Raw genomic sequence first — 25,661 nt, 5'->3', positions numbered from 1 at the left:
GCCACCAGGAGAGTCGAGGAGAGTTTATGAACGCACCTTCTACTGCCGAGACTGTCGAGTGCCGTTGTTGTGTCTTTCCATTACATACGATAATTTTGCGAATTTACTTGTGAATAAGTTTTGTTCTGAGAAGAAAACAGTCACTATTAGGTAGATTATAAATCTAGCATCCACATAACATCAAATTTCAAGTTCTTTCGCAATATCCCTATTGGTAGGTATGTATCTGCATATTTATGTAATAGTTACCACAGGTATGTATCTACTATGATATGTACATTATGTATATGTATACAACCCACATATTAACGTGAATTAACATTATGTACTCATGCAAAATAATTTTTCTATATTCTGTATTAATTAATGCAATGCATAAATTATTATTTAATAGATACGTATACCTACATACATTTCGTGCCATTGGTGTCGCTGCGAAGAAATAAACAATGGACGAGGATATGCCGCTAACTGATACGCCCGACTGTCCTCCGGATCAGGAGTCTCAAGAAAATCAGGAACTGGTTCAAGTTAAAGGGAATGGGGATGCTGCAGATGTGAGCGGTGAGATTATATGCGTGAACTTGTCGCAAGAAGAAGATCTAGTGAAGGAAGAAAGTGGAGGTGATTGTCCTGCTGCTGTCTGCGTTGACCTGGAGCAAGAAGATACGCTTGCTAAGAAAGAAAGTGGAGGTGAATGTCCTGCTGCTGTCTGCGTGGACCTGGAGCAAGAAGATACGCTTGCTAAGAAAGAAAGTGGAGGTGAATGTCCTGCTGCTGTCTGCGTGGACCTGGAGCAAGAAGATACGCTTGCTAAGAAAGAAAGTGAGGGTGAATGTCCTGCTCTTGTGGATACTATCAGTGTCCAAGACACTGAGCCAAAAGACGTTTCGGTGGTGGCGAATGTCACTCAAAAAGCCAAACCAGAAGAAAAGCATGACCCTTACTTTTACACAAATCAGGACCACTTCACTTCAGAGATATTTAAGATCGAGCTTCGCAGGCTGCCCAAGTTCTACGGCCTTGGTGTAAGCTCGCCGCTCTACTTAAATGAAATATTCCAATTTCGACTTTGTTTATAGGAGTTGAAGAAATTAATCAACACCACCCTTCAGCTGGATTCAAATAAAGTGAAGCCAACTAGCGGAATCAGTAAGACATCTGTTTTTGTTTGCTTCCGTAGCGAAGCTTCTAAGCAAAGCGGCCTGAAAATTCTGAATGGATACAAGTGGAAAGGATCTGTTCTTGAAGCCATTGTTAGTACTTTTTTCTTTTCTTAATGACAAAATGAGAAAAACAATTAACTTTAATCAGGAGGCAAAGCCGGCAAAAGATCCGCTTATGCTGAAACGAAAAAAAGATGCTGTTCAAAACCAGGGAAATAAACAAGCTAAACTAGATGATCAATCTCAAATATTGATGTATGTGAAAAACCTCAAAGATGTGACGACGCCCTACTGGATCCATACATATGAAGAGCAGGTAATACCATCTGTGATTATTTACACGAGAAAGTTATTTTTATCGCGCTCTAGATCAAAATGAAAACTACAATTGTTCGCAACGTCATGCACACTTATGCCAACCACTTGTCAAAAGGCTACTTGGGTCATTGGGTTGAATACCAGAAATCGCTAAACAACGGCCTCATTTGTCCCTTTGAACCTTTCCGTACTGTCAAGAACACAACAGGGTACAGGAATCGCTGCGAATTCACCATTGGTAAGTAGTGCTCTAAACGTTTTGCCAGTATGTTCAAGGATTTAACAAGTCATAAAGCAGGGAGCCTGATATTATTAATGTGATGTTAATTATTTTAATAAGTTAAAATTGCATTGTTATTCTATTAAATAGTTTTATTGAGTCAGCTCTCTGGATTCTGTCAATACCACTTTTTACTTCCGATTTACTTCAAATAATGGCGAAATTAATTTTCAACCTAACGTTTCATGTTTATTTTACTTGCCTATAGATTTTTCTTATTAAAACATGGAATTTAAGCCCCAGAATTAAATTTTAATCACCCAGGTCTTCATCCAGTGACGAAAGAGCGAGTTATTGGCTTTCGAATTGGGGCGTATACGAAGGGCGATTGCTCAGTGCTGCCGGTAGATGAGTGTCTGCACGTGAGCGACGTGGCCAAGCAGTGCGCCCGAGTGTTCCAGGAATTCGTGGTGTCCTCAGAGTTAGAGCCACATGACCCCATCAACAGGAAGGGCCACTTCAAGACTTTGGGTGTGCGTAACACAACCACGGGACAGGTGATGGTCACGCTTGAAGTCTGCACCACAGGCCTCTCCCAGGAGCAGATTACTAAATTGCGTGCTGATTACAAAAACTTCTTTGTCTCTGGACCTGGCCAAGTACTTGGTGTCAACTCTCTGAATTTCAGGGAACTTGATGTGCAGTAAGAAAACAATATCCTGTGATTTGGATGAGTTGCGTTTAAACCTGGTATTTTTAGAACTAAGAAAGGTGACAACTTCAGACCTGTGGACCATATTCATGGTGAGAGGTTCATCGTTGAAAAGCTGCTTGGCTATGAGTTTCAAATTTCGCCTGCGTCATTTTTCCAAGTGAGTATTCACTCTCTTGCGTGAGACAAGTATTTAAGTATTTAAATATCACAAGATAAACACTGCTGGTGCTGAAATTCTCTACTCAACCATTGCCGAATTGGCAAATCCTAATGATAAAACCACTGTGCTTGACATCTGTTGCGGAACTGGCACCATAGGCATTTCTATGGCAAAGGTAAAGATATAATTTATTAACATTAAAGACGCTCTGATCGTGGTGCGATTTATAGAAAGCGGGACAGGTTTTGGGCGTGGAGATTATCAAAGCAGCTGTGGAAAACGCTAAGCAGAACGCGATTCACAATGGTGTGGCTGGCACTTGTGATTTTTTCACTGGCGACGCCCAAGATGCTCTGCAGCCTACCATAGTGAGGGCCAAGTACGACAATATTGTGGCCATACTTGATCCTCCCAGGGCAGGGCTAGGTAAGCCCCCCATCGACCCATTTAATATTGGCCATGAATTCTTTTTGAGTCAGTTAGGCATGTTAAATTACAATAATTCAAATTGGAGGTGGAGGTAAACTTGATTATTGTGAAATTAATATAATGGATTTTGATTGAAATAAATTTTTGCTTCAGAATTTAATAGACAGTCAAATTTGTTCAATTATGGACATATTCTACATAAAATTAAAATTATTGAACGGCTTAGCTCTGCGCGAATTTACTTTAATTTAGCTTAATTAATTAATTTAGCTTAACAACAACAAAATCATACTATCAGATTAGCGAAACTTTGAGTGGAAAAATAAAATAACACTCCATTATTATACAGTTGCTATTTCAACCTCATAACCATAGGCCAGGGTTCTAGATTATTGTACGCTATCTAATGTCATCAATTCTGAGCACACAAATTCTTAAAGACACTCATAAATAATCTGCAAACTTATTCAGTGCTTCAAAGTCTTTCAGGAAGCAAGTTCACCATTTCAGTCTGATTTCTCTTACGTTTTAAAATTACTCTCATAAATCAGAGGTAGTCAAAACTTACCATAATTAATTGTTTCTGAATAGGAAACTCCGTTCTCAACATGATCAGAGCCACCTGGAAAATCAAGCGGCTGGTGTTTGTGGCTTGCAACTTCAATGCTTCGTTCCTGAATCTTGTACACTTGGCAAAACAGGCATCTAAAACGACTCCTGGAGACCCGTTTTTGCCTGTTCGGGTGATTCCCATTGACATGTTCCCGCACTCAAAGCAGTGCGAGGTGGTCATTCTGCTTGAAAGGCGGTCAGTCGCTTCACTTGACGTTCCCATGTCCATCCGGGTTAAAGTGCCTGAGGGCAAGGGGGCCGCAACCAAAAAGCTGCCAAAAAATAAACAAGTGCAGCAGCAACAGCAGTTTAAGCAGCCGCCGCAGCATTTCTACGAATCACAACATGATCAGCCTGAGGATGTCGAGTTCCTGGAGGAAGAGTGCTATGACGATGATGAGTTTGATAATTATGAAGAGGCTGACGATGTTGACTATGAAGAAGCTGAAGCTTATGCTAGACAAGTAGCTTACGAGGAAGCTGAAGATTATGCGTATGAGGAGCCTCAGGTAATTGATTTTTTCTTAAATTTTGTATTCTATATACTTTATAGACTTTTTAGATAGGAAATTCGAAATTTCAATAATGTTTGCAAAGAAAAATTTGAAACTGTTTGAAGGCGTGACTTAAATATCTAAATTAAATTTAAAATTTCTGTCAAACTAGCAATATCTAGAACCATAAAATATAAATATTAATTTGAATAATATATATTTAAAATGGATATTACAATTTTTCAGCCTTAGATTTGAGTAACACAAAACAGTAATGCTTTATATTTTTTCCCACAGGTCAACTACAGACGAGTGATGCCGCCAAACTTTAAAATGCCAAGCATTGCAACGTTGAAAAAGACGAATCCACTCGCAAGCAAAGCGACACTTAGGATAAAGAAGTATAAACTGAAAAGTAGGCATCCCCATCTGAAAGGCTGTGCGTTTTGACTAATTTATTGTTGATCCACAGAGAAAGCCATGGAAGAGTGGCAACAATCACAGAACATCCAGTTTTCCAAGAAGGGAAATTCGAAGTCTCCGTGGCAGACGCCGTTCCAGCCGGTACCAAGTGGAGCAGCAAACATCCCCAGGGGCAACACGAAGAAGGGTGCCAATTTCGCGGGCCCTTCTAACTTCCAAAGAGGAAGACACCAAAACCCGTTTGGCCAGAACCAGCGTATGCAGTCACCCTTTACGCCGATGGCCGATCAATTTGTTGCTCCTCAGCAGCCAATGCAGCAGTTTGCACCAGCTTCGCCATTTAAGCTGGTACAAACAGTTGCTTGAATCCATATTAAACACGTTTTCTTTGAAAGCACTTATGATTTTATTCACAAGCACATATTAGGTTAATTCTGACACTCGGCAGACACAATTAACTACTTTTTAGAGAATATTAAAGTTGTAGTTTATTTTGCAATGAAAAATGAAAAAAGACTACAAATGATCCCTTAACATGGGACTCCAGATCAGACCAATTTATTGGATATAATTGCTTATCAAATACCTTTAGCTTCTGTGCACGTTTGCTTGCTTTAAACAAAAAAGTTAATTGTGTTTGAAATAAATCTACTAAATAATTAAATTAAATCACAATCCTGTGCATTTCCCAACACGCATTCTAATTTGTTTGAACTCATGCAGCAAGCAGCGCCACTACAGATGCCGCCGCGACCGGTGTTCAGGGAAATGTCCAGTCAAACCGACTGCAAGGAGTTCATGAGCGCCAACGAGCTGGACGAGGCCGAGCGGCTGGGCCTGAAGTGGGGCAGCCGCGTGTCGGACGGCACACTGCACGATTATCGCAGAATGCAAAAAGAGGAAGAAGAGGCTGTGCAGCGCTTTCGCGAGGGCTTCCTCTCGGCTCTCAGACTCAAGCAGAAAAAGCTGCTCAGTGAAATCGCTAGGAGTGGTCCTCGCAAGGAAACGTGGGAAGACAACCATCTCTACACCAGGAGGGAGAGTAGCAGGTCGACTAGTTCACCGCCCCGCAGAGACTGGTACGATAACAACTGGAAGAAGAATGACTCTTCTGCTGAGCAATATAGCCGAGGCTGGAACAACGACGACTGGAAAAAGAATGACTCTTCAGCTGAGCAATCTAGCCGAGGCTGGAGCAACGACGACTGGAAGAAGAATGACTCTTCAGCTGAGCGATCTAGCCAAGGCTGGAACAAAGATGATTGGAAGAATAATGACTCTTCTGCTGAGCAATCCAGCCGAGACTGGTACAATGAGAGGTATTTCAATTTTTATTTGTTTCTCGCATTATTTTATCCAGTGATATGACCGTTGTATTGTACATGAAATTGTTTTTTTTGTGACGTCAATTTTCTTTTAAATATAAAAATTCGCACTTTCTTATCTATGTCATTGAAAATTTACTTATATTGATTCAAGATCAATTCTCTCCAAACCATCTTCACGCCTTACATCATTTTGACTAAATATGTAGTATACAATTTTCTTCTTCCTAATTTATAGAACGTTCTTGTTAACTTTCTAATTGTAGAATTCGTTTTGAAGGTATGATAGGCGCCGGGAATCTTCTAGCCACTACGGCTCTGGCCCCCTGCGGAAGCCTGCAGCACTGCAAGTCTTCTCAGAGGAGCTGTGGTCAGACTCAGTCTCATCCCAAACGCCAGCAGCACCCATAATCAGTGACCAGAGGGACAAATATTATAGTCCCATCGCTTCTGCGGTAAGCTCCTCTGCACCTTCCTCTGCCACTAACATGTACTCAGGAATGAAGCCGAGTGCTACTTTCCCAAACACAGGCTCCGATTATTATCAAAATACAGGTGCCTCTTTCCAAAATGCGTCATTCCAGTCAAAATCTTCAGACAACTACACCTATGCAGCACCACAAACGGACTTTGCCAACACCCCCGCTATGACGCAATGGTCCAGCAATCAGACTTGGAATTCAAGGCGCACTAATAATTAACGGCAGCTTTTGTTTAGTTTAATTTGCTATACATTAAGTCAATAAACAGTACATTACGTAATTAAATATTTTCATTATCAAATCCCACTCTAACCATAAGCGGTGGAAATACCCAGCAAAAAATTTCCTTCAAAGCGACAGAAGAACAATTTGCGCCGGTTCATAATATATAGAGCTGGCGTTGAAAAAATATTCAATATTTTTCTATCAGATAAATCGACAAATGAGTTTGATTGGGAATAGTAAGTAGAAGGTATTAGGTTACTCTAGTACCTCTAGTAAAATCTTTTACATCAACAGGCTAGAGAATTATCGTGTATAATTTATATCAGATGTAATAACAGTGTTCATTGTTGTGCTATGAAAATTAATGGCTATTTTAATAGTGAACACGATTTAATCTGGTATCAGTTTTCTGTAATAAACTTGGAAATGAAGCCTGTGAGCTTAAAGAGATAAGATAAGAGCGACGATTGAAAAGAGAAAGAAAATTCAATGTCCTTGAACCGACGGTGGCGGTCAGCCGACAGGCAGGCATTCAACACTCGGATACCCCCTCTCATTGCTGGCAGCAGCTTCACACTCGCAGCTCACGATCAGAACATCAGAAGTCACCACGCCAGTCTTGTTCTGAGAATGCTGCACACCAGTGCAGGCCGGTCGGTCCGATCAATTAGTTCCTTATCTATCCAGTTCATTTGATTGCCAAGCAACTGCACTCAGGTAAAAAAGATTTTTTTTCTCCGTTGACTTGCGCGTAGGAAGGAATTTCTATAGGAATTCCTGAGAGACAAATATTTTTTGTTCTTTCTGTTAGCATAAAAACCAATAACGTAAATACAGGGCCAGACTGGCCATTGGATTCACCGGGCAAAGCTGGGTCGTGGCCAAAATGGACCGTGTAGGCCAGCCTTATAATGAAAATGGTCAATAGATGGCTGGCAAAATCCGCAGTGCCCCGGTTGAATTTTCACGCCAGTCCGGTCCTGCGTTAATATTTTCAATCTTTTGTGCAGGAGTTTTTCTTCGTCCATTTTTGCTTTCCCTGTAGCTTAAATCTTAAAATATTATTTTAAGAAATTCTCATCTGTAAATTTAATTAAATTGACAAAACTTGATGAGTGTGACAGTTAAAAAAGTAGTAATGAAGATTGTGCACTTTTAGAGATTCTTGAAAAGCCGCGAAAGTGCAATTTTCGCTTGAAAGAAGATTGCAATGAAATCTTGTAGGTCCTAACCTTCCATCCGAAGGTTCAAAAGTCTAGTGCTACTTGTAAGATAAATGCAACATATTATTAGTTTCTTGACCGCTTTGTACTTTTTCACTATCATTCATTTGCGTGCCAAAAGGGTTGAAAGGTTAATCCTCAGCATACATATCCGAACTACAAAATATATGCGGATGAAGGAATAGTGATGCTTGCTACACATTTGCTCGGGGTTAAAAAAAAATAGATTTGACCTGCAGAGCAAATTTTCAGGCTGTAAAAGACCTTCAATCTTATGTTCCGGTTGCCTAGATTCGTTGAGAAAATCAGACTTTGCTCTTAATCATCAGATAGCTCGTTTTGTCTAGACGCAAGATGAGATAACGGGATATTGCTGGGCATCCTTAAACAATTTCCTCATCCAAGTTGCAAGAGGCCGAGTTTGATCTAAATGTGTAAAATATTTTTAGCCATGCTGCTCATAGCGATATACTCGTTGTTCATCGTGCTGGCGGATTTGGTGTCCCTGCAGTTTAAGCTGGTCTTTTCCATCTTCCAAGTAATACTCAGAATAGTTTTCCCGCCGAAAGAGAAATCGCTGAAGAACGAGAATATATTGGTAAGAACCTTTTTCTTCTTGCTTTAATTATATTGAAAATAATCTTAACAAAATAGATGTGATATTAATCTGCTTTTTCAAAATCCCCTTCCTTATATATATGCTTTAAATTTGATATTAAATTTCTGTAGATTGGGTTTGATTTTTTTACGGACTGAATGTTTATGCACTTGCATTGAGAGCGAATGTGCCCATATATCTTAAATTAATTTCAGATAACTGGAGCGGGTCATGGCATTGGTCGTGAACTGGCCCTCCAGCTGGCCGGCTTGTGCAACCAATTGGCCCTTTGGGACATCGACATAGACAAGTGCGAAGAGACAGCCAAGGCGATCAGGGCCAAGGGAGGAAAGGCTGAGTGCTACAAATGCGATATCTCAGACAGGACTTCCGTGCTGGAAACTGCATCCAAAGTGCGCCGCGAGGTGAGTCTAAATAAAAAAATTAACAAATCAAGAAAGCTACGCGTGTAATATTACTTTTGAAGCACAGACGATTCCACTTATTTCGTATTAAGAGGCCAAGTGGTTTTCAAATCGAAATTGTTAATACGATAAAAGCTGCGCGCTGCCTGAGAAAAGACACGAAGCGCATCACAACAAGTGAGCCGCTGACGTGCATAAATACAAAACACGTAATCGATATTATTTGAGCTGGCGCGTGATCTTAGCCCTTTGGACTGCATCTCGCGCACACACACAATCAATCCGTGGACAGTGTACTAACACGATGCTGGAATTTCAGAGATTGCATTTGACCAACGCGTGATTTGACACACGAAATTTGTGCCAATGCCAAACTGACGAAAACAGGATTGTAACGCATTCAGTTTTGGAGCGTGGAGTACAAAAATTAAAAAAAAAACCATAAATCCCGAGCGCCTAAAGTTGAAAATCATACTGCGCCGCATCTCTTCCGTGATGAGCGGATAATCTATTTTGTATTCAAGCCTATAATATATATTAGAAACCAAAATCAAATTCTATGGCAAACATTATTATGAAAATATGAAATTGTTTAAATTAAATTATAATATTATTTTGCTTTTGCATATTAAAAAACACTAAAATTAAATTTCCATAGCTTTTTAAGGACTAAATGAAAGCAGTTTTAATACAAAACTTGTATGACTATAATTAACATAATTAATCTATGAGTTAGAGTTTCTGATGTGCTTGATAAGACTCACGTGTATTCTTATTTTCATGAAATAAGACTCACGTGTAGTCTTATCGTAACAATTTTTGAACTTACTGATCGTCGAACTCGACCGATATATTTTTGAATGACAATGGTATCAGCGAAATTGATAAGATTGCGAAATTCACAGGTTGGTTTCATCGGAATGATTATAAATAATGCAGGCGTCGTTCCCATTCATCCCGTCCTGGACCACAACCCCCAGGAAATAAAGAGGGTCTTTGAAATCAACGTCATCAGTCACTTTTGGGTAAAACCAGCAATTATGCATTTTTTTTCTTAAGTTTGATTTATTTTAGATGCTGGAAGCGTTTCTGCCTGCCATGATCGCGAACAACCACGGCCACATTTGTGCTATCGGCTCTATGACCGCGCTGGTCGGATCTTCAAATTTGGTGCCCTACAGCGCCAGTAAATTCGCAGTCAGAGGTAAAAGGAAATTTTCTTCTTGAGTTCGAATGAAAGAAATGGCGAGATAAATTATGAAACAGGTGTCCTAATGATACAATCCATTTTGTTAAAATTATATTTTTAGTTAAATGATCCAGCGAAGATAAAACCAAATCGATTCGTTTTTCAGGGTTGATGCAGGCCTTGGAGGAAGAGCTGCAGGAGGACGCACGCAAGCCGAAGATACACCTGACGACGGTGCACCCGTTCATCGTGAACACAGGCCAGGTGCAGCGGCCACGGTTACGATTCCCTCGTCTACTGGGCGTGCTCAAGTCAGAGTACGCTGCCAAGGAAATCATCAAAGCGATCCGGCGAAACGAGCACGAGGCCAGCGTGCCTGGCTGGCTGCTGCCGCTGCACAACATTGTTCGGTAAACACCAATTAAAGTATCAAATCAGTAAGTTAGACTTCAGACAACACTCTTGCGGCTTCGAGTCTCCTGTTCTTCTGTCGCTCGCCTGCCTCTCGTCTTTTTTCTGAAAGTCCAACTGTGCATTTCGCTCTGCTTTGATTTTTTTTTAACTTTTGCTATTGTATAAAAGATTACTGCTGTGCCGGAATTTCAATCCTTGATTGATGCTGGAAGCTTATTTGATAGATATTTCTGCCGTAGAAAAATTGAACCCATATTGGTTTTGGATACACTCTACTGCTTATTTTGTAAAACATTTAAATCGTAATTGGCTCTTCGGATTACTGTGCGATTTATTTATTTTAAACATTTTTCAACTGGCTCACAACCTCTCAAATAAACGGTAATGCATTTTCTGTTGATGGTTGTGCAGCAAAGCAATTCAACCGTTTTGAAATGATATCTCTATTTTTCTAATAAATAAAAAAATACCAATCCCCAGATCCCTGCCTATGGAGACATTTGGTCTGCTGAAGGGCTTCATGGACTCTGGCGCCGAAGCCCACGAGGGCGCTTGGCACGGCGACGCCCTGCGGCCCATCATTCTGCGGCAGCACTCTACGCCAGTGCTGGGTATCAACCAGAGCCCAGTGCTAAGGCACACGCACCACAAAAATGGATTCCACCGACCGCAGATGCTGCACGTGACGCGCCAACGCCAAATTTCCATCTCCGACCTCGGGCTGCACGGACTGTTGAATGGGAAGGAGCTCACACAGACTGCCAAGTGATTTTTCCAAAGTGCAAAAGGGATTGTGTCTACCGTTAAGTTTTCTTATCTTAATTCTAAGCAATAAAGATGTAAGCTAAGATTAATTATTTTTAAATAACCTACTCGAGCTTTGCATTTGAGTCTGGCCAGTGAACTTGTTAAGTTATATATAGGGGTATCTCAATGATAAATAATGAAAAAACTGAAATTCTATTGGCTTTCGTTTAATTTCTCAATGTTGAATAGATTTACAACAACAACCTGTGTATAGCGCATCATAACAGATGCTGAAAGAGGAGAAGTTACGAGAGCGTAAAATTCTACTCTTTTCCCCACCTCCGTATCAGCACAATGTCAGTCCGGGTGGTATTATCTTTTTTTCTTCAAAAGCAAGAGCGAGCATGTCTTTTAAACCTTTTTAAAATTACAAGTTATAGTATAATTTAACTTTTTTGAATAATATATAACGGGAAATCAATGAAAAGTAGTAACAAAACGATGAAAGATTGAGTCTCGCACACCGACCACACCAACGAACCGAACTTTTCTTTAACAGTGGCAAATATGTATGTTTCTGCTCCAATCAATCATGCGTTGCAAGTCCGCGAAGGCGGCTATCACATCACTGATACTGCGAGGCGGCGAACTGGCCCGGGTTGTACATCACTGGGCCTGCCTGCCAAACGACAAATAAATAAAATCAGTCGCGACTCCATCAGCGGAAAATAAATGATAGGGTGCAAAGCAATTTTTTTCGAACGTGAATCTCATTCAGTACAGATTACAAGAAAAATCTAGTTTGCCACTTTCAAACATGCAACAACACCAAGTAAAAGAAATAAAAATCGCCAGCTTTTAAAGCTATTATTACTATTCTATCAATACTTAATAGTATTTTTTACAGTGGAGGCGCTATTCATACGCATTCCGTAACTGGCAACTAAGTGAAAATGTGCCATAAAATCTTTAAATGCATTAACCAAACTGCAATCTTAAAATTCACTTTCAATGCCGATTTAAATTAAAAAAGTATTTTTGAAACTATCAGCGTCTTATCCTTCGTTACCCGATTAATTTTTTTAAATGTCTGTCAACTCATCCTCGGAAAGCTGCATGCGGGAGGAGGAATTTAATGAGCCTGAAGTACGATTGATTCGAGATTCGTCGGCGGATTTAAGACGTACCTGCTGCCCCGAGTTGTCCGAGTCCGAACTAGGCGACACCAAGGGCGAGGAAGCCGGAGTCATATAGTCAGACAAGGCGGGCGCTCCCTCAGCTGCTTAGAAAACAGATTTAGCAAAATTGATACACAGCCACTTGCGTTGAAGCATAAATCTTGGGCGCAATAAGTGCAAATTTGTCATGTTAGGTACAAAAGGCATTTATTCGGCTGGTCCAAAACCAAAATTATCCCTTCCAGGCTTGAAGTTTAAGGGAAAACTTTATTTATCGAGTTTTGCAACGATTGAGGATTTGTAGAAGAACAACTCTCTTGAAATCCAACAGCAAATTAGAGGGGTTCAGCAGATTTTTTAATAAATACCTTTCAAGCCTTCAAATTTTAATTATTTGGCTTTAGAAGGTAAGCTGTGGTGAAAACTGCACCAAATAGTATTAAATTTAATTGTTTGCTCCTTTCGTTCAATACTTAAAATTCATTTCCATAGGACTTAATTTAAAAATTTTGTTGTGAAATTTTTGCTCCAGAGTCATCTCTTTTTATCACAACATATCAGAAAGTCAAAAAGTTGGTTTAAAAATAACGTATTTTAAAAAACAACTTTCCTGCACCGACTACAAAAAATTAAATTCCACCATGAATTAAGTTTCTGACAAATGAGCATTAATTAATTTTAACGTTTAGGTACCCAGCTGGAGGCACACCATCTCTTGATGGCCAGGCAGCGAAATTTAAATCAAAGCCCCAAAAACAGCTGATTGAGGGGTAGAGTACACACCTGGAGCAGGCACAAAGCGAACCGGGGGCGCAGCGTTGGTGGCCCCCATGCCGGGGAAGAGGTCAGCGGGGGCGGCAGTAGGGCTGGCGAAGGCCGAGCCGTTCTGCTGGAGTACGTTCACGTAGTTCTTACGCATGTCTGTAAAACGTTTAGCGTCAATAGGCGCTTGCCGAGCGTTACTCAGCGGCGGCGGCGGCTTACTTCTGCCCAGTTTGTAGCCGGCGCCTGCCAAAGGCGGCATGGAGCCAGCCAAGGACGAGTTGTTGCTGGCGACGGGGGCAGCGGGCGACGACATTGGCGTGCTTGACGCGATAGGTTGCATCATCTTTGGTGGCGCAGGTGGAGCTCCACCAACGTCCTCTGTGCCATCCGCGTTTTTGTCGAACCAACATTGCCTCTTTTCGTCCCATACAATCTGGTTAGTTTGAATAAAAAATTGATGGAGGTTCCCAAGGGGTAAATAAGACGAAAATATTTTTTGAGTGTGATTAGTGCGTGATCCCATATGATTGGCTCAGCAGCCAACAGTCACAAGTGCGTCTTTTTAATAATTAAAAAGGATGGTTCCAAATTAAATAGTGAAAAGGATCAAAACTGTTCAGATGAGTGCAAACTTAAGCTACAGTTCTGCGAGTCACAATGATCCATTGCACAATTAAAAAGCTTGAAATTCTACCCTATCGAAAATTACAGTTAAAAGGGAATCATGTCTGCTTACTACGTAAATATATTTGAATAAAATTAAGTAGCCAACATACAGCGACCCATTTGTAAGGATTTATTAAAACAATTAAAACTTAAGTTGAGTCAATATGCCAATAAAAATCCTTTAAAATCATAATTCCAACAATTGTTTATTATTCATGCATGAACATTATGTCACTATCAAAATTGACTCAAACGAGTGACTCAAAACGACAAGCAGGAACTGCATAGAAGTGCAAATCAAAAACAGAATGAACGCAGCCATATGTGGGCATGGCATTATTATAAGAAATATGTCAAAGTGGAAGAGTTGCAACAAATTTTGCGATAGAGTTCAGGCGTCAGATTCTTTCGTTTCTTACCGGTGGATTCTTATCGTCGGGTAGCTTCATCTGATTTTTGGGGCGGAAAGATATTTTGTTGATGATGTTGTTTAACCAGCCGCTGCCCTCCTGTTCAGGGTGCTGGTTTTGGCCCTGGTTTTGACGCTGCTGTGGCTTGGATGGGGCAGAGGCCTTGTTGGAGCCGGACGAGGACTCAGAGAGCGTCTTCTGGCGCGGCTTCGACGGACCCAGAGAGATAATCGGCTGCAATGAGAGCAACGTAGGGTCACGCCTGGCGCCCCGCGGGGGCCCCGGGAGCTCTAGGGGCTGGTCAATGAGGAAGGTTTTTGGTCGAGGACGGCGGCTGATGGGCCGGTCGATGGGGAACGTGCCTCCAAAGATTAGCGGCCGCCTGCGATAAAGGAGAGAGGCCTCCAGGTACGGGTGGGGGTAGTACGAGGGAGGAGGAGAAGGGAGGCGCCGACCCAGGTGCAGCAGGTCGACGCCCAGGGGATCCTCATAGCGGGGAGGGGCTTGGTGGGGCACCAGAGCGTGCGTACTTACAGAGTCGCGTTCGGGAGTGTCTCTCCCGAGGCACTGGCAGCGTGAAAAGAGGCACACTTGCAATCAATCAAATTCAAAAGGAAATTGCGATAGCAGCGCACATCTCTACGAAATTTAGACCAAACTGGAGATTCCAAGGGCATTTATTTAAAGTGGTGAGGGAAACGTCAACTGACTAACTAAGAAGATCTTTGACTTTTGCTCATGCTTATTGAATTCAATTTATTAAAATCAGCTTTTGCGAAGCTTGAGACATTCACCATCTGCAGCCTCAAGTTAATAATTTAAAGAGCTATGTAATTACCACCGGGGGCCGGAATCACGCGACGCGCAGATATGGCGTCTGGTATTGTACAGCGGAAAAGTTACAAACGTAAAATGAAATTGGCTTAGAAAATACATTCAGCACAATGAATGTTTTTGATGTTTTTTCTTTACTAACAGCTGATTAGCCCGGTAATTGGCAAATCAACCATTAGATGGTAAATCAGGCTAATGGAAATGTAACAAAATAAGCGGGAATGAAATTATTAGGTCGGCGCGCATCCTTTTAGACGCTTCTGATTGGCCGCTGGACTGTCTCCTGATTAACCTCCATGATATTGACTTCTGATTGGCGGGAACTAACACAGATTGCAACCTGGCACCCAGTGGTAATTGCTATACTGAAAGTAATTAAAATGTATGTACAAATTTTTATATCAAATCAGTATTTCTACAATTAATAGTAAGTAATTATTTTAAAGCATTGATTATGCTAAAAGCACAAACTAGCACTAATTGTAAGAATTTTTTGTGGGACTTTGAAAAGGTGCCATCTGCATATATGCAAACGCTAGAGAAGAAGTGAGTGAGAAATTCTTTTCTGCCTGCCTGACATGCCTGGGGCGGCACCTAAAACTGCAAGACCCCGAACATTGAACACGCTCGCTAAATTACCTCTGGCTGCTCTGATTGCTGGTTTGACTGGTCCCAGTAGTTGCTGTAGCCTGGTTGCAAGGTCGCATTTTGGTTCGGCTCAGGCGTTTGCGGAACCGAGGTCAGTGGCGTTGGCTGGTGCATGGGCGACAGCTGCTGCTGCTGCTGTGAAGCAGGAGGAGGCACTGGCGTCTCTGCGTTTGGCACTTGGCTTTCCTCCTGGACGGACCATTGCGACTGCTGCTGTTGTTGTTGCCAGTAGTTGTTTTGATACTGCTGCTGGGCCCCACTATCAGGGAGAGTCGCTGAAATGCAAAAGAAAATATTATATTCCTTATTGCACTCCGATTTTTTGCCCCAAGAAATCTAGCTCAGCAAAACTTTACCTTCCATGGTGATGTTTTCGTTAGGCTGGGTCTGCTGTTGTTGTTGCTGCTGCTGTTGCTGCTGCTGCCACTGCTGCTGCTGCCAGTACTGTTGATTCCACTGCTCCTGGTATGCAGATTCTTCCTGTGTCTGCTGCTGCTCGCTCGCCTGCGGATGGTCATTTTGATAGTAGTTATCAGTTGAAGAAGGACTTTGGCTCGCCAGATGTCGTAGAGATGTCAGCCACTGTGGGTCCGACGAATAGAACGAATCCTCGCCATCCTTGAAACAAAATATAAAAAAATCAGGTTAATCCATGGTATGTCTATTAAAATGGAGATAAACGACTTGATAAAGTAATTTATTTGTGCATTAAACGTTAAAGTTTGTAATTCTGTTATTTTGGGTTCAATCTTGTCAGTTGAGTTCCATCACGTGTTAACAGAAAATAATGTCAAGCAGAAAAAACTGTTAAATGAGACAGAGAAAAAACAATCAAAGGATTTTTGTGGTAGCACAACTGGCTGAGAATAATTTTGATTTCATCGTGTGTTCAAGTCTAGAATTCTCAACAACAGGATTGCACCTGAGCTTAACTTCCAAGTTGACACAAGAACCATTCTACGGAATTAAACGCTTCTTTAGATTCCAACAAAAGGCATATTAAAAAAATACTATCCTTAATTTAAGTTAAATATTGCTAATCACCTCCTGGTTGGGACTGAACAAGGGGTCACTCTGCTTGAGCTTGTCAGCGAGCTCGACAACCTGGGTGGCCAGCGTACCAGTGCAGTGGTGCGCGACAAGAGTGTTTGCCAGCTCTTCGCAATAGAGCAGGGCTTCGGCAGTGAATCCAAAGTCGATCAGTTGACTGGCGTAAATGAACTTGAAAGGCTGAAGAGACGAGACGTGGAAAGAGGGGTTTCCAAGCCTGCGCGCGTATTCGTAAACTTCAGTGCACTGAATGGCTTCCATTGTGGCAAAGTGCTCGAGTGGCAGCGACGCCGACGATGCAAGCAGACACAATTTGGCTGGCGGCTGCTGGCCGTAAGCGCCAAATTCAAGTTTCGCAAGCAGATAGCAAAACTGCGACGCGAACAGGCAACCTCTTGCAGCTGAAGATACATTTTAATTACATAAAGGAGTGACATTAAAATATATGCAAACTTGTATTCAAAGTTCAACTAGGTTTGGATTGAGAGTGTGGTTTGGTAGATATTTTGTTTCATATAAAAATACATGGATGACAAATCAAAGAACGTAATTAATAATATAATTTATATAAATGTACCAAGAGTGTCTCCAAGGGTGGTGATCGCCCTTTGGTCGAGTTCAGACCGCGACGGGTTTGAAAGAATCATGGCTAGGTGAGGCTTCCAGTCTCCCCATTTCTCATCGTACACGCCCTGCAAAGCAAGGATGATTAGAAATCAGAATCATTTACCCAGATAAAAATGTTTCTCACAGTAACGGCAGCAGGTTGTCTGCGAGACATGAGCTGGTAGAGCGTCTGCAGCGGGTCATTCATTGGGAGGCCGTTGGCGAACCTGGTCAACACGCTGGCATATGTGCGGTCGTCCATCTTGGAAGCGAGGAACAGCGCGTGACCCCAGAGTCCGTGCTTCATGGCCCAGTCGAGCGCCTCCTTGGTGTTGCCAAACAGAAGGTGCTTCCGGAATTGGGAAGTCACCTGCTCCTCAGATAGTTTGCTCTTGGCACGAGGCCTCCGGACGTCCTCCTCAGAGTCTGAGGAACCACTCCCGGAGGACGCTCGCGGACTCTCCATAAGCTGGGAGTCTTCCAATAGAAGCTCGGCAATGTCAGCGCCGTCCACGGTCTAAATCACAACGTCAGTCACTCAGATTTTTTAGCAGAATCTAATAACATACCCCGTTTTGTCTGAGCAAAAGAATTAGGAGTTTCCACAGGAGGATATACGAGTCCCTGTCAATCATTTCTGGTTCCCCTTGGGCGTTTTTAATTTTTTGACTGCAAAACTGGATCACGCTGTTCTTGTGGGTGGTACCACTGCAAGTTCAAATGAAACGATTAATCAGGACTCATTTATCAGTATCAAACCTGACATAACAATTACATGACCTACAGGATTTCTGTATTATTACCTGATGAGGGGTCCTGGGAATGATCTGAGTTCGGAGAGAATCGGCTCGTGCATCATAAGGATCTGCAGGTCATGTACCAAAACGGTGGCGACCTGGCCCTCGCGCGGGTAGTGGGGCAGCACGTGCACCAAACGGCCCTGACCGCTGATCGTCGCCTCCGAGTGGGCGCTCGAGAACTTGGCCGGGGTCAGCCTTTGGATGGGTGTGGCCTCAACGGCGTGTACCGCCGCGCTACAATGATTATTGCACATTTCAACATTGAATTAGACAAGAGCGAGGATGTTACTTTAGTTTTTGTGAACACCACAAACATTAAACTTGACTAGCACGGTACAATGTCGATTAGAGTAAGAGCTGCGAATTCAGATAAAATGCGCACACTTCAGTACAAGCGGCACAGAATCGAGTTCGCGACTCTTGATTCAACTGAGAGAGGGTGAATGGGGGACCAAACGAATTGATATTATGATCTGTTGGATCTTCTGGATAAAAATAAGTTTACGCGAGGGAATTTGAGAAAACTTGATCAAACCCTGGGATTAGAGAGCGGGTAAGGGGGGCATTCACAAGCACCACAGCCATTAACCTGTTTGAAAGAGAGGTTAGATACGTTATTATTAGTTTTCATCACACTACAACACGTTAGATGTCAATGAACAGAAGTTAGTTTCATTAAAAAAGTTGGAATAAGGGCTTTGCAATTTGTATCAGCAGCAACTACAACCTCATTTACTTGTACAATATCCCAGAGTTTCCATTTTTCAAGCAGATGATTTGTGAAAATCATGAGGCCTTTCAAAAGTTATAATACAGACTGCAATTCAGCGGAGAGCAGCAAGGTGGGCACTGGGCAGCCAAGCCAACTTTGAGGGGCATTGACTTGCTGGAAAGATCAGCAGCAGCAGCAACAACAACTGCTACTTGGCGGATTTAAGATAGTACTCTGGCCTAACCACCACCTTTTGAAGAGCGAACCAATAATGCAGCCAATCAAAGATGCAGCCTCACCTGGCACCTATCTTAGAAGGAGTGTTAAGTAGAAGTGTTTGCTGGGGGTGATAGGGGAGGAATGAGTGCGGGAGGGACGGATGACCCTGGTGTAGGTACAGGGAACTCAAGGACACGTCACGCAAACTGTGGGCCGGCGACCTCGCACGCAGGTACCTGTGAGGAGCAACAAAAAAACACAAAAAAATCACACCACACGCTCAACCAAGCTGACGGGGCGACCGTGCAACGTTTAATATTTATTCATTTCTATGAAAAAATCTACAGTCACTTTTAGCTTGCGAAAGCAAATATCACTTTGACAAACAGTGTTAATAAACACTACACGAAAAGTGTTACTCTTTCATGATGTATCTTTCATGAAGTCGTTTTTGTTTCAATTTTCCCAATTTTCAAACATGACATTTAAAAAGACGTTTTAAATATTCGACCATCTCACTTTGCCACGTAGCAATATACGCTTTAAAGAAAGCTCATGCTGAGTGAGAAAAGAATTAGAAAAATATGGACTGTTACCTTGGAATCAACAATCAGATTTAAATAAATAGTGACCATTTTTGAAATAATTTATCAATTGGCCAAAAGTACTTTGATTTGAGTTTAATTAAATGCACGCGGCTTTCAAAAGATTAAGGAATTGCATTGATTATTTTGAACCACGAGATGCGTACCTGAGCTCGTCATTGATGGAGCTGCGCCCTGAGTGGACACTTCCCCGGCTGTTGTCGTCGTTGAAGCCATCCACAGTGCTACTTCCCGGCCCCTGCTGGATGCTCTGCGCCATGCTAATGTAGCGCTTGTACCACTCTGCATACGCGGCCGGGTTCGTGCGTCGCAGTTCCTCATAATAAGCGGCCGTTTGCAGGTTGTACTCAGGGAATTGCATCTGCAGCGACGACGGGCCCCGCGGATAGTGGTCGTATGGCCGGCCATAGTAGTCATAGCCTTCAATCCAGCCTTGCCGTTATTATTAATTCAAAACTCGTGCAAATTGAGGCGTTAAAGAGAATGTGAACACATGCAGTATATTTGTGAAGGCAGTGGATTTCGTAAAAAGGTAATTGTAATTAGTGACAGACGTTGATTGCAAAAACGACAAATTCACTCAGATTTTACCTTTATGCGAAACTCCTGTAGGTTTCGTACTCTTTTTCTTAGAAACTGCAATATTAAGTATTACTACTTAGCAAGCAATTTTGTTGAGTGAATTATTTAACATTTACTCTTTTCCCATGCACGTAAAATTGGTAGATACTTACTTCGGCCATATAAGGGGTCTCTAGGATCATGTCTGTAGCGGTCCCTGTAGCCGTAGTAGGCTTTATCCCTGGAGCTGCGGGCTCGGTTTCGTTCATGGTGGTCAGACTCATAAGCGTCCCGACGAGCCTCAGATCCAGCTCGACTGGGAGGTCTCGACCTGTGCAGATATTGACGTAGACACAAACCATGCCAGTTTGATTAAACACGCACACTAACCTCTCTCGGTTTGAATAAAGGTCATCGTCGTATCGATAATCCCTTTGTCTGTAGTCATCTCTATCTCTCTCTCTGCCTAGATCCCTGTCTCGATCCCGATAATAATCCTTTTGGCGGCCAGACCTATTAAAACACTATGTATAAACCAGCTGAAATATCTTAGTTTAGTAATTAAATCTCCAGCTTTGCAGCAGTCTACAAAGATGGCTAAGGAATTGGAGGAATTAAAACATAGAAGGGCAAGGACCTGTACGAGGAATGTTTTCTGTCCGGGGTCCTGTCTCCACGATACCTCCGACCCTTTTCACTGTGGTTGCTGTCGCTGTCTTCTTCATTGTCATCGTCATCATAATCCTTTCGACGTCGACCTCTCACTTGCGACTCTTTATCTCTGTCGTGCCGCTTTTTCGGCTCTTCCTTCCCAGGCCGTGGGGGCTTTCCCTTTGACTTATCCAGCTTCTTTTCAAGCCGTTTCTCATCAGACTCTTTTCTTTCCCTTTCTCTGATAACACATAAGCAGAGTTTTCTTATTCCGATAAAACTGATTCTAATTCTATTAAATTTTGAGTTTATTTCATGAGATTGCCATGAAACGGATGCATTTATTTGAGTTTAACTTGGTCGATTTAAATTAACACACGCATTGTTGCTACCGCTGATTATGCTTAGTTTACACAGCATTTTTAAAATATTTTCTCAAGCAAGATAATAATATATTTTTCAACAAAACGTTTATTTTCGTAGAAATATTATATTATAAACAATTAAACAACCCTCATCTTTATATCATAGTTTTAAATCCCAAGAACCCTGCCTTAAAGTAGAAATAACAAGAACAAATAACCAGAAAATAATTAATGAAATGATCGCACCAATGTATAATATTATGATCAGAAACAGTTTTAAAACGCACATTTAGATACTTGCGGATATGTTATTTGCAACCCTGATAATTTTCTCACAAATCAATAACAATCAAGCAAAATAAAACGAGTTTCCTTCTAGCAGTATTGATAGCTTACCTCCTACGCCTTTCTTTTTTGTCGTCAACTGGTGAAACTGGCGGGGACTCTGGCGGGGGCTGACTGCTCTCCCTGCGTTTCTCTTGGGCGGCGGCGGCAGCATCTTCTGCTTCTGCTTCTCGGCTGTCATTTTCAAACTCACCCCCTGAGATGATTTCCAAATCGGAAATCTCGCCCTCCTCCAGCTCCGACTCAGGAGCCGGGTCCCTATCAGGAGTGGCCTCGCCCTCTGCGCGGCGGCGACCCACCTCCTTGAAAGCAGAGCCCTGCTCTCCAAGGGAAACAGCCCTGGCAGGAGCTACGGGCCTGCTACGCACCTCGGAATTAGTTCCCTCAGCGTTGGTGCGCTCGGCGGTGGGCGGCCTCTTCGGGATCATAAGGACGGCGGGCCGCATTGGGGTGTCGTTGACCCCCTCAGCGCTAGTTCTTGGAACAGACGGAGGGCCAGGGGTAACCTGAGGGGTCGGGCGGCCCACGCCACCACCTGTGTTGCGCATGGTCTCCGTCCTTTGAACGGACGGAGGACCAGTGGCTAACGGAGGAGACGGGCGGCCCACGCCTTCGCCAGTAGTACGCACAGTCTCAGCGCTTGTCCGTTGTACGGACGGAGGGCCAGAGGCCAACGGAGGGGTCGGGTGACCTACGCCCTCGCCAGTGGTGCGCACAGTGGCTGGCTCGTCGCACTCTGAGCCGATCGTCTCACTGCGCCGCCCGTTAGGCTCGTTGTCGGGCTCGGTGGTTCCCGGCACCACACGGGGCCCGCCCGGTACGGGGCTCTGACGGCTCTCTCCTGGCACCGTGCGCTGCGCTGGCCGCTCTGCACTCAGTTGCCCTGTCTCTAAGAACTGATTGCGGTCGCTTGCCGATACAGGGTCCACGTTATCCGCGGCTGGCGGCGGTGGCAAAGGCGGTGATGTTGACTGCGATGGCGTAGGCCTCTGTTGTTCGACACTTTCTGGTGGCGGTATCACAGTCGGCCACGGCGATGGGTCATCCTGACAAAATAAATTAGTAAAATTTGGAAAAGTCGCTGTACAGTACAAGAACGCGTTACTTTTTTCCTTTAAAATTTTCATTGATAAAAGCTATTCCTCCTGAGTTAATTGAAGCAATTCAATAATTTTAAATTTTATATTCTTTATATCTACATAATTCATGGCTTAAGTGGAAAGCGTATTTAATTTTAACAAAATGTAAATTTAGTACATATGTTTAAAGGAAACGACAAGTTCTTAAAATAAATTTAATGAGCATTATTTTCAATTGAGGCATGAATAATTTACCATACGTAACAAGTAGCCTTCAAATTTTGTTTAACATTGAAATACAAATAAAATGAATTTGAAAAGTGGCAGGTTATTTTACTTTCCTAGGGTGCAATCATCTCATAATACCTCACGCGTACAAATCAGAACTAAATAGAATAAAGAGATTTTACTAGGACTTCATATTAAATCATTCTTAATTTTGTTTAATCCAAACACACAATTTAACGTTTATCCATCCTACCTCTCAATCGCAGATGGGTAGAAAATTTCTTTAAATATACAGAAAAAAAACTGCTTGCTGTACCCCAAAGTGCAATAAAATTCGACTTTAAACATAAATATTAGTCTGACTTTATCGGCATCTAACTATAGCAAATCAAACTTCTCAGAGTTGACTGAAATTATTTGATTGTAAGACAAATATTTTTGTTTTTTAACCAACAATATAAAATTCAGTCTAAAAAAAACTTACTTGTCCAACTGTCACTCGGGATGACACAGGAGGCGGTGGCGGCAGAGGAGAAACTGCCGGTGGGGGCTGCTGCTCAAAAGTTTGAGGCGTCTCTTCACTTCCAGGCATGATCTCAAAGTTAGCAGTAAAGTGTTCCTGAACTCGCTCTAGAGGTTGCATAAGATATTCTTGATTCTCAGCAGCGGGTGGAGGCGCATCAGGCACAAATTGCTCAGGCGCAGGAGGCTCAGGCTCCGGGGCAGGTGGATGCTGGAGCATGGGGGAAATGGACCGCTGCACTGGCGGTGGTTGCCGTTGGGGAGACGGCTGTGGCTGCCGTTGAGGAGATGGCGGAGGCTGCGCCTGCTGGTACGTCTGCTGTGGCGGCGGCGGAGGAGGCGTTTTCTCTACAACCTCGCCGGCTTCGTTCAGGTTGACGTCGGCCAGCTGCTGCTCCACCTGCTCAACGCTGGGATTTTCTTGCGTCCTTGCAGCGGTGCTCTCCTTGTCGTCCCAGTTCCACGAGTTGTCTTGGTTACCCTGGTTCCAGCCCCAGTTCCACGAGTCACCCTGCTGCGAGTAGTTATGCTGCTCACCCTGGTAGCCGTGCTGGTAGGCCTGATTCTGCTCAGTGGGTTGCTAATTCGACCAAAGAAAAATATAATTGAGCTCTTCATCATTGAAGTTGAGAATCAAAAAGAGCCATATAATTTGGGGGCACTCATAAATAAATGTAATTGACAAGTCAGAAGAACATTGCCACGCCAACACTGATTTGAATGAATTGTAATTGATTTTATTTCAAAACTGCGCTTTTATCGTTCTTTAATATTATACGCCTGTTGTAGGCTATAATGTTTCACAAATTCATTCATTCACTTTATTTTAAAAAAGGGAAAATTAAAAAGCAGACAAGCGGCTTCAGTGAACAAACCTGGTAGTCATAAAAGTTGTTCTGACTGTCGTACGATGGGTACTGGGACTGCTGTTGTTGCGGGAGTTGTTGCTGCTGCTGAGGAGACTGTTGCTGTTGCTGAGGAGGCGGTTGCTGATTCCACTGTTGATTCTGGGTCTGGTCCACTGGTTCCCACTGAGATTGCTGCTGGTCCCAGTTATTCCACCATTCTTGGTTGTTGTTCTGCATCTGGGGCTGCTGGGGATATTTAGGCTGCTGTGGTTGCTGTGGTTGTTGTTGCTGCTGCTGCTGCTGCTGAGGGTACCATTGTTGTTGTTGTTGCTGAGCAGGCTGCTGCCAACTCTGAAAGTTGGGGTTATTGCACTTGGACTGTTGAAGTCTAATTTCTGTCGTAAGGATCAAATGATCAAATCGAGTTGCACAGAGAAGTAGAGTTTAAACGAAACGTCTAATTTACTCATCTGTCTCAGGGTTTGTATGTAAATTGGACAACTAATTCAATTTTCCAGCCAAATGTTATGCATGAGACTTGAAAATCAATGAGAAAATATATGATACACAACGCCTTAAGTTGTGGTCGAAATACAACATGTTTTTTTGTTTTGAATTTAAGGTATTGTTAATATAGGAGATAATACATTATGTATGTAAATATTTCTTACCTGCTGAGGGGATAGACCAGGCGATGGTGCGGGTGCTGCTCCTACGGCATTGGGGTTGTAGAAAGCAGGGGGCGTGGGAGCAGTCGGGTATTGGGGGTTTGAGTTGGCGTTTTGGGCTGGAAAGGCGGAGGCACCATTCGGTTGCGCTACGTTTAAGATTTTTTATAAAATACAGATCCATCTTGATTCCAAAATATTTCGTCTCACCTGTCACCCTATGGGCCAGCTTAGCTCTTTGCCGAAACATAATATGTAGTTCACTCCAGGCTCATCATCTTCAAAATAGGAGTTCCATTTTTTAATTAAATAGTTTGCATGTTATAGAAATGATGAAAGGTAAACAAGCTTTCAGAAAGAGTGCGAGTGCTTGTGAAAGGCTGCTTTTGGCCTCTTTTGATAGCGCAGATTATTCTGCATTGCTCGCCTTAAGAGAACTAATTGCTTAAGATTTATTCCACAAGCAAATTATAGGTATTTCAGGATACGCTTTTCCTAGAAGAGCAATTTGCTTACCTTCACAATATCACAGCCAACAGGCGATGCACAAAATCACAAAAAATTTAGAGAAAATCGCAAAAGTCTAGCGCGATCTGCGATAATCTGACAGCAGGACTCGGCTCAACTCTCTCTCACCTGTGACGTGACGGGATGTCGTGGTGAAAACTGGGTGCACTGACACCAACTTAATGGTAGAACAGAAAATATCGAATTTGAGAAAAATAAAGTTGTTGCA

At 42.6% G+C, this 25,661-nt stretch overlaps 3 protein-coding genes across 12 annotated transcripts; 2 read left to right on the top strand and 1 right to left on the bottom strand.

Annotated features, from left to right (window-relative positions):
* Nucleotides 1–34: 34 nt before the first annotated feature.
* On the top strand, nt 35–6,629 carry LOC135941783 (uncharacterized). Of its 3 annotated transcripts, none has more exons than XM_065487509.1 (14): nt 35–214; nt 395–1,028; nt 1,083–1,256; nt 1,315–1,482; nt 1,536–1,722; nt 2,029–2,407; nt 2,465–2,576; nt 2,632–2,754; nt 2,810–3,005; nt 3,600–4,129; nt 4,412–4,529; nt 4,587–4,885; nt 5,261–5,856; nt 6,143–6,629. In XM_065487509.1, the coding sequence occupies exons 2-14, from the start codon at nt 450–452 to the stop codon at nt 6,561–6,563; spliced, it is 3,882 nt and encodes a 1,293-aa protein (XP_065343581.1). In that variant the 5' UTR covers nt 35–214; nt 395–449; the 3' UTR covers nt 6,564–6,629. The 3 variants fall into 3 exon arrangements, with proteins under 3 accessions (XP_065343581.1, XP_065343580.1, XP_065343582.1); XM_065487508.1 differs by having other exon boundaries at nt 35–218; XM_065487510.1 differs by having other exon boundaries at nt 35–218; nt 6,129–6,423.
* Nucleotides 6,630–7,095: 466 nt separating this feature from the next.
* On the top strand, nt 7,096–11,381 carry LOC135941788 (17-beta-hydroxysteroid dehydrogenase 13-like). The gene is made up of 7 exons (XM_065487517.1): nt 7,096–7,286; nt 8,242–8,390; nt 8,606–8,815; nt 9,721–9,840; nt 9,890–10,019; nt 10,171–10,414; nt 10,899–11,381. The coding sequence occupies exons 2-7, from the start codon at nt 8,244–8,246 to the stop codon at nt 11,185–11,187; spliced, it is 1,140 nt and encodes a 379-aa protein (XP_065343589.1). The 5' UTR covers nt 7,096–7,286; nt 8,242–8,243; the 3' UTR covers nt 11,188–11,381.
* Sec16 (Secretory 16) lies at nt 11,377–25,599 on the bottom strand. Of its 8 annotated transcripts, XM_065487501.1 has the most exons (26): nt 25,442–25,598; nt 25,136–25,203; nt 24,929–25,074; nt 24,285–24,608; nt 23,372–23,989; nt 21,632–22,626; nt 20,857–21,111; nt 20,610–20,732; nt 20,393–20,550; nt 20,250–20,294; nt 19,805–20,078; nt 19,134–19,289; nt 18,126–18,356; nt 17,892–18,030; nt 17,468–17,839; nt 17,294–17,408; nt 16,711–17,117; nt 16,023–16,284; nt 15,658–15,941; nt 14,719–14,751; nt 14,194–14,418; nt 13,328–13,541; nt 13,127–13,264; nt 12,353–12,444; nt 12,235–12,277; nt 11,377–11,844 (listed from the first exon to the last, which is right to left on the bottom strand). In XM_065487501.1, exons 2-25 carry the CDS (start codon nt 25,173–25,175, stop codon nt 12,248–12,250), a joined length of 5,676 nt encoding a protein of 1,891 aa, XP_065343573.1. In that variant the 5' UTR covers nt 25,176–25,203; nt 25,442–25,598; the 3' UTR covers nt 11,377–11,844; nt 12,235–12,247. The 8 variants fall into 8 exon arrangements, with proteins under 8 accessions (XP_065343573.1, XP_065343576.1, XP_065343572.1 ...); XM_065487504.1 differs by lacking the exon at nt 12,235–12,277 and having other exon boundaries at nt 20,902–21,111; nt 25,442–25,599; XM_065487500.1 differs by lacking the exon at nt 12,235–12,277.
* Nucleotides 25,600–25,661: the final 62 nt, after the last annotated feature.

This window comes from Cloeon dipterum, chromosome 4, assembly GCF_949628265.1.
Source record: "Cloeon dipterum chromosome 4, ieCloDipt1.1, whole genome shotgun sequence".
Taxonomy (NCBI): domain Eukaryota; kingdom Metazoa; phylum Arthropoda; class Insecta; order Ephemeroptera; family Baetidae; genus Cloeon; species Cloeon dipterum.
The sequence above is the reverse complement of the archived record's forward strand: the minus strand, read 5'-3'. Positions and strand labels throughout refer to the sequence as shown.

Coding starts and splice junctions, on each gene's coding strand:
- LOC135941783 (XM_065487509.1), top strand. CDS start 450: ATGGACGAGGATATGCCGCTAACTGATACGCCCGACTGTCCTCCGGAT. Junction 1,029..1,082: donor CCAAGTTCTACGGCCTTGGT/GTAAGCTCGCCG, acceptor CTTTGTTTATAG/GAGTTGAAGAAATTAATCAA. Junction 4,886..5,260: donor CAGCTTCGCCATTTAAGCTG/GTACAAACAGTT, acceptor GAACTCATGCAG/CAAGCAGCGCCACTACAGAT.
- LOC135941788 (XM_065487517.1), top strand. CDS start 8,244: ATGCTGCTCATAGCGATATACTCGTTGTTCATCGTGCTGGCGGATTTG. Junction 8,391..8,605: donor TGAAGAACGAGAATATATTG/GTAAGAACCTTT, acceptor AATTAATTTCAG/ATAACTGGAGCGGGTCATGG. Junction 10,415..10,898: donor CCGCTGCACAACATTGTTCG/GTAAACACCAAT, acceptor ACCAATCCCCAG/ATCCCTGCCTATGGAGACAT.
- Sec16 (XM_065487500.1), bottom strand. CDS start 25,175: ATGTTTCGGCAAAGAGCTAAGCTGGCCCATAGGGTGACAG. Junction 18,357..19,133: donor CCTTCTAAGATAGGTGCCAG/GTGAGGCTGCAT, acceptor TAATCATTGTAG/CGCGGCGGTACACGCCGTTG. Junction 17,409..17,467: donor GACAACCTGCTGCCGTTACT/GTGAGAAACATT, acceptor CTTGCTTTGCAG/GGCGTGTACGATGAGAAATG.